Here is a 12,785-nt window from a genome sequence, read left to right on the forward strand (position 1 = left end):
TTTGACGCAAATCTCAACACTTGACTTAGGTGAAGAGACCCGGTTACTAAGCCTAGAGTATCTATTGATATTTTATTCTCCTTTTTTTTTTTGCAATACTATGTTCAGGGTAGTCCACTGTTTCTAACAATTTAAAGATTTTTTATTTAATTTCTCCATCTTTCTCTTCTTATCTTAGCTTCTCATTTTTTTCAATTTTTTTCTCTCTTTCCTCACCCCCAACTTAAATGTCATTGTCCCCAATGGCATGACAAGGATGACGCAAACGGGACTTGAGCCAAAGGGAACAATCAAGAGGGTTTTCCCGAGGGGTTCAAGGTCTGCCACCTAGTCTCGAATCAAGAAAACAAAAGGAACTCAAATCCTAGAAGCAGAAATGCTAAAATCTACGTTGGGTTGCCTCCCAACCAGTGCTAACTTTAACGTCTTCAGCTGGACACATTTATGCACTTTTTCCATCTACATTCTCCGACTCACTTTCATCTTCATACAAACAGGGCTCAAATTGGGCTAACCAAGGGACAGACAGGGCATCTAAAAGATCATCAACTACATCTATCTTGCCCTCATTTTTCCCTAGATTTGGATACTTAGAGGCAATGAAAACATTTAACTGGACTTTTTGCTTCCCAAATGAAATGTCCATTTCTCCTGAGTTATAGTTGATGTTTGTATTGACCGTTGCTAGAAACAGACATCTTAAGATTATCGGGATATGGTTCAATTCCTCAATTAGGATCATGTCTAGGATACAATCCAATGGGAAGTGACAACCCTCTACCTTGACAATGACGTCCTCAATAACACTTTGAGGAGACTTGATTGACCAATCAACGAGTTGCAGAATTACTAGGGTATGTTTTAATTTGCCAATCCTGAACTTATCATAAGTGGACGAAAGCAGATTTATACTAGCCCTAAGATCCAATAGAGCCCGATCAAAGGTGATTCTAGAGATGACACAGCTTACGATAGGAGCACCTGAGTCTTTCATTTTTTGGGGAAGTTGGTTTAGGAGAGATACACTAACATTTGCCAAGAGCATCATTTTTTGTGGGGCCGATCGTGGCTCCATCATTTGAGTACACAACTCTTTCAAGAACTTGGCATGGGTCGGGACAAGTTGGATCGCGTCGTAGGAGGGGGAAGTTAATATGGACTTCCATGCTCTCCTCGTTGTGAGTTTCTTTCTTCTTTTGTTCCGACCCAACTGTGAGTGCAACTAGAATGGGAACTACAAGTTGGTTCACTAAAGATTCTTCTTCTAGGGTTTCCTTTCCTTCTTCTTCTCCCCCCAACTTAGGGTCTTCCTGCTCCTTTTCTTCTTCATTAACTCTTTTTTTCTCATACGGGTCTCTCTAACATCCTCCCACTCCTTACGGTTGTAACAATTTTGGCATTTTCAGGCTGAGGGTTCTTAGGAGGTGGTTGAAATTGTTGTGGAGGAAAACCAGTGGATGATTTCTAGGAGTCGCAACCAGTTGACTCGGTATTTGCCCTAATTCTCTCCTCGCTTTGGCTTCGGCTAGTTGTCCTATTTGGCTTTCTAATCTATCGATGGACTGTTGCTGATTTAGGATCAACTATTGAACCTGCATGAATTGGTCATCTACTGTACGAGTCTGAGAAGGTTGAGGGTAAGCCTAATATAGTTTGGCCGATTGGTTCCCAAGATACATCTACTGGAATTGGGACTTCCCTTGTGGCCTCCGAAATTGCTGGGCTCTAGAGTTAGATGAATGGTACTGCTAGGACTGTGTGTAGGTTTGACATGGTTGAGCTGGTTGAGTCCCAGGGTAATCATTGTACTCCCAGTGGGTCTAGCCTTCAGACCATTGAGAGTGCACATCTAGTAAGGGGTTTCTTGGGCTTAGGCCTTGTAAGTGAAGTTGGGCTGATTTTCCCACCCAGGGTTATATGGACTAAAGAGTAGGTTAGCATTGGGTTGGAAAAATCTGTTGGCCGCATGTACTTGGTTTGGACTGACTGGTTGACATGGGCCTGCCGTAGGGCACTGGCTAACAAGATGGGTCGGGCTTGCACAGATGGAACATGATGGATAGGATGACAAGGTTGGGTATGGGCCACTTTGTTGATGATATGCAAGGACTTGGTCAATTTTGTTTGTCGTCCCATTTATCTTGTCCAGTTGTCGAGACACATGGTTCCAATCCATCTGTGGCTCAGGTTGGAAGTAGTTTTTCATTCCACAAACTCCAGCCGTTGAATTCATTTTATCTTATTTTAACCCCCTTTTTCTTCTTTTTTTTTTGAAATTTGAAATTTAAATTCAATTTTTGAAACTTTCTATTTTTTATTATTTTTTATTTTTATTTTCTCTCTTTTTTTTTAATTCAAAATTCAAATTCCTAAAATTTAAATTCAAATTTGAATTTTTAAACTTTCAAAGAAAATGCAAACAAATCAACCACATGACCTAGGACTGACCTAGGGTTTCCTAAACTAGTGGTTCAACCAATGTGAATCCTTTTAGGTTCACTTAGAATTACACCACTTCCTTTGGTTAGCCAGGTAAGAGGTGGGGATGTAGGAGACTCCCCTTGCTCTCGCAATGACCTAATTAAGTAGCCACAAAACCCGCTTTGGCGTAGCCATTTAACCACTTTTCTTAGACACAACCGTCGGTTATGGAAAGTAATTACAACCTTTCCTAAAATTCAGCACACCTTTAAACCAAATGTGAGGCTTCCCTAAAGGATAGTGATTTTTGGGCCAAGGAAGGGTGATGAAATCCCCACCTTATCTTATTTAAGTTGGATGCCCTTAAATGGATTAACGGAAAGAAAAACAATCAAACAAAATGAATGCATCTAACTACAATGCATGAACAATTATTTCTAAAATGCAATTTAGCATTATAACATAAAATAATAAAATAAACAAATCAAGATAAGCAATTAAAATAATAAAAAGAAAGAAAACCTAACACATTCACAACTAGCAATGATAATTTAACAATTAAATAAACCTATATGATGCATGCTCTAGAATATGAAACCCTAAATGTTGGAATGCAAATGCAATAATTTTAAAATATTAAAAATTTTATCGATTTTTTTTATTTTTTTATTTATTATTTTTTTAATTTTGAAATTCATAATTTAAAATTTAAATTTTGAAATTTGAAATTGAAATTCACATTCAGATTTGAATTTAAATTTAAATTTGAAAATTAAATTCAAAATTCAAAAATTTGGCCAACTTTCTTTTTTTAACAAATTATTATTCAATTAAAGCACTAATAAAAAGGAAATTAAATAAGGCAACAAATAATTATAACAAACAAAAAATAAAAGAAATAATTATGCTAAAAAGATTAACAACTACTAATATAAATTCTAACAAAAAATTTGCTATTATAAAAATTAAACTGAAAAAAATAAAATAAACAAAAGAAAATTATGCAACAATAAATAAAATAAACATTTTTTTTCAAATAAAAGAAAAACACAATCCTAATAAAATAGAAATTCGTACAAGAAATTAAAATAAAGAAAGAAAAATAGATCTATAAACAAAACTGAAGAAAAATAACACTAAAAGAAAATAAATTGGATTTAGGAAATAATAATTCAAAATTTCAAAAATTACTATTCGACCCAAAAAAGAGTTTGAAAATAAAAACAAAAAAATTAAAATAAAATGGGAAGACTACACCAGAAATGCAATCCAATTTCTCTTATCTTCTCTTCTCTTCTCTTTCGTCTCGCAGTTCCGCAACGCTCCAGTACCCCACCTTTCGCTATACCGTCTGGCAGAATCAAAGAGAAACAAGAATTAAACTGAGATAACGGATCACGTAATGAAACAAAAAAGAAAAAATAATGAAACAGATCTGGATAAGGCAAATAAAATTTTTTCTTCGTTGCTTCCCTAGCAACGGCGCCAAAAACTTGGTGTGATCTGGAGTGCGTCGTTAAACACTTCGGAACACCAGTTTAAACATTTATAATTTTTCTGACTCTCAAACAACTACTAATGTAGTAAATGGGTGAGAATGGGTCATATCCACAGGGAAGCAAGGGAAAAATTAATACATACTCAAATCCGAACAAAAGAACACAAGAGGGAAGTGCAGAATTATAAAAATTAATTAACTAAGCTGATGAAAATATAGAATTTGAACAATACTAAAAGTTAAATGTGCAGAAACATAAATAAATACAAAAATAAATTAACAAAAGAAACAAAATAAAAATCTGTAATCCAATCAGAGGTAGTAGTCTCCGGATCTCTCCTTTGACCCCCGAACTTCTTGAACTAGGCCTTCCGTCTTACCTAGCCGAATTGTAGATCTACAGAAAATAAAACGAAGATCAAACAGAACAAAAATAAATTGTAGAAAGTAAATAACGAAACTGGAATTAAAAGAACATAAATTAAAACTAAAATAAAGTAAAAGTGGTTGGGATCCGATTCCAAAAGTGGCAGTAGTGGTGTTGGCGAACTGCAAGTAGGAACCCCTCCTCTTGCCAGAGCGTCCTCCTCTACCCTTAAACTTCTCAAGATCAGCATTCCGTCTTACTTGGGGGCAGAATCCAACCCTTTCTCAAGAGCCCTTGGGTCATTTTATAGAAAAGGGTGAATACAACAGGGATTAGTGAGAAAGAGGGGGGCGGAAGTTGGGTTTTAGCATAGATATGGGCGCACTAGGGTTTCTAATGGAGGATTAGGAAGATTCTGGGGTGATCCTTGGGCTGAGAAGAAAAGGAGAGGGTGCCCAATATTATGTAGGGCTGATATTTGGGTGCCCAAAAATGAATGGAGGAGATTGAGGTGCCTAGGGTTGAAAGGTGGAGATTAAAAGAAGTGGGTGGCGCCCTAGAGTGGGTGGCCTAGATATAAGATGAAGTGGAGGGCTGAGATCTAGTGGTTAGGAGCTGAATGGTGAGGATTAGAAGTTAGGGGGCTCCCTAGGGTTAGAATGCTAAAAAGAGAGTGCCCTAGAATAGATGGTGAAGATTAGAAGGGATGGAAGGTGAGGATTTAGCAGTTAGGGGCGATTAGGGTTTGTTAAGGATGAAAAAAATGAGTAGAGAGGCACCCTAGGGTTTTCTAAGGAGAGGGGAGTATGCTAATACAGTAGGAGGGGTGCCAAACTGGGTTTAGCAGATTGGAGGCACCCTCTTGTTCTTAGTTTTTCACAAAAACACCCTCTTTCCCAGTTGGACTTCACACTAGATTTCCAAAATCTACATTTCAACCATGAAAACTTCCCAGTTTTCTACATAATTTGCATAGAGACCCTCAGAGGTCACATAATTGATTTTAACTAGAAAAAGGGTGCCGTTTGACTAATCTAAGGCCGAAAATACCCTTGAAATGATGCCCTTAAGGCATCAAAATGTAGGGTTATCAAGGATCTCGGCCGACATACCGTTCAAAGACGCCCATGAACAACTCAGCATTAGCCACGACTACCTCATCCCAATCAACAATCCCCTGATGGGTTTCTCCACGGAGTTGCTCATGCCTATGGGGAAGATCACCTTACCCCAGTTGATCGGAGATGGTGAGATAACTTTCATAGCAATGGGGGACTTCATCGTCGTCCGCTATCTCTCAACCTATAACTATTAGATAGTGTATGCCCTTAGCTCCAATTAGAATGATGTACATTAACACATTTAATGTAAATGAATAAAGTACATATTTGATTCATTTTATTATGGTGTGTTTCTGTGTAATACCCTTAAACTGGACACTAATGAGATTCGTGTTAGTTTATAATCTTCACAATAGTTGGATAGATCTGGGGAGATTTATCTTGCCAAGGTTGACACTGATGTGCCGCCAAGTTGGTTGGCATGGCTTGTCTCAACTGCCATGGTGAGACCTGAGGTACATGCAGTATGGGTTTTCTTGAAACCCTGACCCCTAGACTCGATTATGATATTGCACTAGGTGTCGGATTGGGCTGTCTTTGATATGCCAATTAGTGAGATCCTTAGAGGGGGTCAAAACCTGGGTACATTGGGACAATCCAAGAATTCATCTGAGCGGATGATCATAGTGACAGGATCAGCCCCTTTGTCGGACAAAGTGAATGATCAGGGATGCACTCTTTGTGATGGAAACCAAAGCTGCCGGCAGCCGATTTCAACCGGTGAAATTTGTTTTGCTAAATACATTTATATAAAGATATACATATATATATTATGGTTTCAAAATGTTTGCAAAAGGTTTTAATTCCCGGGATCCATGTGAGTAGAGAGTGCAACACTATTCCTTGCAGGTGAGGGAGAGGTCCTTTCTTGTCGGGTAGTGTTTGATCATTATGGGCTAAGAGGTTAAGTGTAAAACCATTGAGGGTAATACCTGATGGGCTAATCTTGCATCTGCCCATAGTCCTTGGCTAAGAGGTTCATTGTCTCCTATAGTGAATTCGGCCAAGCCTTGTAAAAGAGGCTGGGCTGAACCCATGTGGCTGATGTGTTGATCAATGTTTAGGTCCCAGACCATACAAGGATATCCAACTGGGTAGCAGTTTGGAGGATATGTGAGCACATTGACTTAATAGGCCTAAAGCCCAATTCAAACTAGCTTAATTAGATTAATTAAAGAAGGGTGGTTCTAAGATTTAGATTAGAAGATAGGATAATGGATTGTTCCTATCCACTCAAAGAGTCCAGATCCAAATAAAGATTTGGATCAGGAAACTCCTAATTAGATTAGGAGGGCTGATCTTTATTTGCATATAAGATAAGGGATTATCCTTATCTCTTAAAGAGAGTCCAGATCCAAATACAAGATTTGGATTAGGAAACTCCTAATGGGATTAGGAGAATCTCTCTTTAAGGCTATAAATAGAGGATGAGGGTGAACTCCAATTCATCAATCAGTCTTACTGATTCAAGAGAGAAGACAACATACAGTTGGACTGATGCCATCTTCTGCTCTTGCCTTCTCTTGCTATTGCCACCATTACCAGTTTGATCTCCACCTGTAGGAGCGATCAAGGAAGGGTTCTTGATATCACCTTTTGGTAGAAAAGGTGATCTGAATTCGTGCTCACTCGCCCTCCATCATATTCTTGGTGAAGAACCAGGTTTTTGCTGAAGAGCTATCTTGTTGATTCTACTTCACCCTACGCTGTGTCATCTTCTGTGGAAGCAGTCTTTGGTAATCTCCTTGGGCGTGAACACCTTCCTTGGGGGTTACTACTACTCCGTATCAGGTATATCCCTCTCCTACCTTTTGGTTTCAGATCTGGTCTGATTTAGATTCAAGATTGATCCTTAAAAATGCAGTTTTCTAAAATAGGGAATGTGATTCCCACGTGCTAGAGAGAGACATTTTTTAAATTTCTCCCAACCTACCTGCAGGGTTCAGCCATCCATATGATGGATCTCTCATCCCTTCAATAACGCCATCCTCGGTTGGCCGACCTTGAATGCTTTGTGGGCCTCTGTCTCTACCTTCCATCTCACCATGAAGTTTCCAAGCCCGTATGGAGTGGGAGTGGCACATGGAGACTAGAGGGCAGCACGGCGATGCTACTTAATGTCATGCCGTGGAAGCTGCCCTGCCACAGAAACTCTTATAACATAGTATAGATCTACGAGACAAATTGAGGACACAACGCGGTCAGCCTGTCGAAGATCTCATCCAGGTGCCGCTCTCTAAAGAAAACCCCGAGAAGACAGTCCATGTCAGATCTCTTCCGGATAATCGTCTTCAGGAGGACCTTGTGCAGCTGCTAAGGGGCCATGCCAACGTGTTTGCTTGGTCGTCGGCGCACATGCCGGGGATTGACCCCAAGGTCATCACCCGCCGCTTGAATGTCAACCCACGCTACCGACCAATTTGGCAGAACAAGAAGAGCTTCAATGTAGAACAATGGCAAGTAATCAATGAGGAGGTCCAGAAGCTACTCGACGCTGACTTCATCCAGGAAGTAAAGTACCTAGACTAGATGGCCAACAAGATGATGGTAAAGAAGGCAAATGGGAAGTGGAGGTTCTGTACCGATTTCACTGACCTAAATAGGGCTTGTCCCAAAGATAGCTTCCCCCTGCTGAGGTTTGATCAGCTTGTCGACGCAACAGCAGGGCATGAACTCCAAAGTTTTATGGATGCATTCTCTAGATATAACCAGATCCAAATGCATCCCGACAACCAGGAGAAGATCGCCTTCATCACAGACCTTGGATTGTACTACTACAAGGCAATGCCCTTCGGCCTCAAGAACGCCAGCGCCACTCATTGGCGGCTGGTGAACGAGGTATTCAAGGATTAACACGCCCGCAATGTTGAAGCATACGTCGACGACATGCTAGTGAAAAGGAAGAATGTTGAGCATCACCTAACCGACCTAAGAAAAGTCTTCGACACCCTTAGGAAATATAGGATGAAGCTGAACCCGACCAAATGTGTCTTTGGGGTCGGCTCCAACAAACTCCTGGTGGATGACATTTTAGAAGACCTGTCTACCCCTTGGTTACCCAGTTTGAGCCCTATTTCTGTGAAGATGAAAGTGAGTCAGAGAGTTTAGGTGAAGAAAGCATGTGAATGTGTCCGACTGAAGACGTTAAACTTAGCATTGGTTGGGAGGCAACCCAACGTAGCTTTTAGTGTTTTCTGCCTTTAGAATTTAAGTTTTCCTTTTTTTTGAGTTGAGACTAGGTGGCAGACCTTAAACCCCTTAGGAAAACCCTATTTATTGTTCCCTTTGGCCCAAATCCTTTTTGCATCATTTTATACATTCCATTAGGGACAATGGCATTTAAATTGGGGGGTGAGGAAAGAGAGAAAAAATTGAAAAAAAAATGAGAAGCTAAGCCTTTAAATATGTATAATTAAAATTTCACTGAAATTTAAAAAAAAATCCATTTAAAGAGACTCCCAAACAGAAAAAGTTGAGGAAACTGATAAAAGAATATTGATTTTTTTAGAAATTGCTAGCAAGTGATAGGAGTCAAAATTGGTCTCATTTAAATATTGTCGAAACTGTTTAGAAATTGGAATATATTCCTAGGTTTTCCCCTGCCAAGATAAGAAGAGAAAGATGGAGAAATTAGACAAAAATTCTTCAAATTGTTAGAAATAATGGACTATCCTGAACAGTGCTACAAAAAAAAACAAAAAAAAAAGAGAATAAAAGATCAATGGATACCCTAGACTTAGTAACCGGGTCTCTTCACCTAAGTCAAGTGTCGAGATTCACGTCAAACGGGAAAGGGAATGCCAAAGACAATCACCTAACTTAGTAATCGGGTCTCTTCACCTAAGGCAAGTGTCGAGATTTGCGTCAAACGGTGGAAAGTAGCAACAAAAAAAAAGTGTGCAAATCAATTTCAGGGATAGAAATCCACTATAAAAAAATGATAAGAAGAATATGTCTAACTTTAAAATCAATCTAAGATTATCAAGACAGTCTGCAAATGGAAGGATAAATTAGATTTTTAAGCCAAGTTTCTGTGATATTCAAAGAAAGACGATTTTACCCCTTAAGCCCAATACCGATCTATATAGAGTTTCAAAATGCTGGAATCAGGATGCTTAACTAATTCTGTCAGGGAGGATCTTGAGATGGGAAAGATCTCTATGATCAATGTAATTTTAAGGCTGCATTGCTAAGGGACTAGCAATGTTTAAATTGGGGTGTGATAACTCTGCATTTTGACGCCTTAAAGGCATCAATTCAGGAGTACTTTTGGCCTTAGAACAGTCAAGATGTTCCCTTTTCCCAGTTAAATGCAATGTTGCGGCCTCTAAGGGTCTTTGTGCAAATTCTGGTGAAAACTGGGAAGCTTTCATGGCAGAAATGCAGATTTTGGGAAGTTGTTGTGAAGTCCAACTGAGAAAGGGGGTGTTTTTGTGAAAAATTGAAAGCAGGAGGGCACCTCCTAGCTGCTAAACCCAGTTTAGCGGCCCTCCTACTATATTAGCATGCTCCCCATGCCTTAGCAAACCCTAGGGCGCCTTTTAAGCCATTCCTTTCACTCTTAACAAACCCAAGCCGCCCCTAACTGCTAACCCTTCTAATCTCCACCATCCATTCTAGGGCACTCTCTTTTTAGCATTCTAACCCTAGGATCCAGCTAACTTCTAATCTTCACCATTCAGCCTTTAGCCATTAAATCTCAGCCTTACATGATATTGGATGCCTTCTCCATTACTTCTCAGCCTTAGGATCACCCTAGAACCATCCTAACCCTTCATTCTAAACCCTAAGGCACCGATATTTTTGCTAAAACCCAGCAGCCGCCCCCCTCTTTCTATCTAATTCCAGTTATATCCACTCTTCTCTATAAAAAGGACCCTAGGGGCCTTGGAGAAGGGGTTGGTCAATTCACCCAGTTCACAAGGCTAAGGTTTGTTGAGGAGTTCAAGGGTTGTAGAACGGGAGGACGCCCAGATCTTGTCAGTAGGGGTTCCTGCAAGCTGCTCAACCATTCTGCAACTACCGCCACTAGATCTGATCAACCATTCTTTTCTTTTCCTTATTTTCTTTTCCATTATTTTTATTTCTGCAATCTTCAAGATTTAATTCTTGTTTGTTTCTCTGTTTTGCAGATCTGAATTCGTTTGGTTCAAGGCTAAGGTGTCTCGAGGGGTTCGAGGGTTGTAGAAAGGATAGATGCCCGGTTCTTGTCAGGAGGAGTTTCTACAAGCTGCCTGGCCAATCTGCAACTACCGCCACTGGATTCGGATTTTGGATCGTGTTTTTTATTTATTTCTTTTATTTCCTTTGTTGATTCCCATACTTTATTAAATTCTGATTTTTATTTATTGTCTTGTTTAAATTTGAAACATTTAATTTCAACAATAATACATTCTATTTTCTTATTCTCTGCAATTTTTTATTGTATTCTCTTCTCCGAATCTAAGTATATATTAATTTTTCACTTGCTTCCCAGTGGATACGACTTGTTCTCACCCATTTACTACATTAGTAGTTGTTTGAGAAACGGTGAAAATTATAAATGTTTAAACTGGTGTTCCAGGGTGTTTAACGACATGCTTCCGAAGACAGCATATCTCGCTAGACAAGTAGTCGCCCTTAGCAGGTTCATGTCCAAGTCCGCAGACCGGTGCCTCTCTTCAAGGCCTTAAAGAAAATGAAGGACTTCTAGTGGACCAAGGAATGCGAGCGGTCCTTTCAAGAGCCGAAGAGGCACCTAAGCTCGCCGCCTCTCCTCACTAAGCTGAGCCCTAGGAACGAGTTGTTGCTTTACCTCTCGGCCAGAGAGGAGGTGGTCAGCTCAGTATTGAGTACAAAGGCTGATGTACTATACCAACAAAGTACTTAACAGCACAGAGGCCCGGTACACAAACTTAGAGAAGGTAGCCTTGGCCCTAGTCACTATGAAAAGAAACCTCAGGTCATACTTTCAAGTTCATAACGTTCGAGGGTTCACCGATCAACCTCTCAAGCAAGTGCTGCAAAGGCCAGAAGCATCTAGTCACCTAGTCAACTGAAGTGTAGAGCTGAGTGAATTCGACATTGACTATGCACCTCGACCCACCATCAAGGCCCAATCCTTGGCTGACTTCTTGGCGGAGTGCAACTTCACAACTCAAGATCCAGCCCCGGCACCGCAGATATGGACTCTTCATGTGGACGGTTCATCCAACAAGTAAGGCAATGGGGCTAGCCTCATCCTCTTCGGCCCAGAAAACACAGTGCTGGAGCATGCTCTCAGGTTCGAGTTCAAGGCCTGCAACAACGAAGCTAAGTATGAAGCTCTGATTGGCCGACTCAGACTTGCCCTAGACTTTGGTGCTCGGCACGTCAAAGCCTTCAACGATTCCCACCTAGTAGTCAACCAGATCCACAGTCAGTTCGAGACACGGACCCCAACCAAGTTGAGCTACCTACAAAAAGGTGCAAGAGCTCATTCAATGACTCGACCACTGTGTTATTCAGCAAATCCCCTGAGCCAAAAACATCTGAGCTAATGCACTATCAAAGTTGGCTAGCTCGCCACAGACCGACCTTGACCCAATGGTATGGATGAACACATTGGCCCAACCCGACATAGCACTAACGGCTCTCCTCACCCTCCCCGTTCAACAAGGCCCATCCTAGATGGACCCCATAATGCAGTACTTATGGGACGAAACATTACCAAAAGACCAAGTAGAAGCCAAGAAACTTGCACACAGGTCGGCCCAGCACTATCTTAAACACGGACAACTCTACCACCAGTCACATACTCTCCCCTACCTGAGGTGTCTCCCCCCTTCCGACACTGACTACGTCCTAAAGGAGATACACGAAGGTATCTACGGAGACCATACCGGCGCCTGAACTCTAGCTCACAAGGCATTACGGCAAGGTTACTACTAGCCGACCATGAAACAAGACACAGCCTAGCTCGTCAGAAAGTGTGATCACTATTAGAGGCACTCCAATCTTCATCACCAACTAGCAGTCTCCCTTAAGCCGATCACCAGCCTGTGGCCCTTCACTCAATGGGGAATGGACATCCTCGAACCTTTCCCTACCGTGGTCAGGAAAAAGAGGTTCCTCCTAGTCACTGTGGACTACTTCACCAAGTGGGTGGAAGCCGAGGACCTAGCACGCATCACCACACACAATGCCTGGAAGTTCTTTTGGAAAGGTATTGTTGCCGCTTTGGTATTCCTTGGGTTCTCATCAACGGTACGCAGTTCACTAATTGGAAGTTCAAAGCCCTCTACACTAACCTGAAGATCGACCACCGGACTATGGTCGTGCACCAACCTTAGAGTAATGGGCAGACCGAAGTGACCAACCAAACCCTACAGCATGGCCTGAAAACCAGACTTGACCAAGC

The 12,785-nt window shown here is 40.9% G+C and overlaps 1 protein-coding gene across 1 annotated transcript; it reads right to left on the minus strand.

Moving 5' to 3' along the window:
- Window positions 1-442: 442 nt before the first annotated feature.
- LOC148803680 (uncharacterized) lies at window positions 443-994 on the minus strand. The gene has a single exon (XM_088897136.1). The coding sequence runs from the start codon at window positions 992-994 to the stop codon at window positions 443-445; it is 552 nt and encodes a 183-aa protein (XP_088753262.1).
- Window positions 995-12,785: the final 11,791 nt, after the last annotated feature.

This window comes from Nelumbo nucifera, chromosome 1 (assembly GCF_055504915.1).
Source record: "Nelumbo nucifera cultivar China Antique chromosome 1, China Antique-T2T, whole genome shotgun sequence".
Classification (NCBI taxonomy): Eukaryota; Viridiplantae; Streptophyta; class Magnoliopsida; order Proteales; family Nelumbonaceae; genus Nelumbo; species Nelumbo nucifera.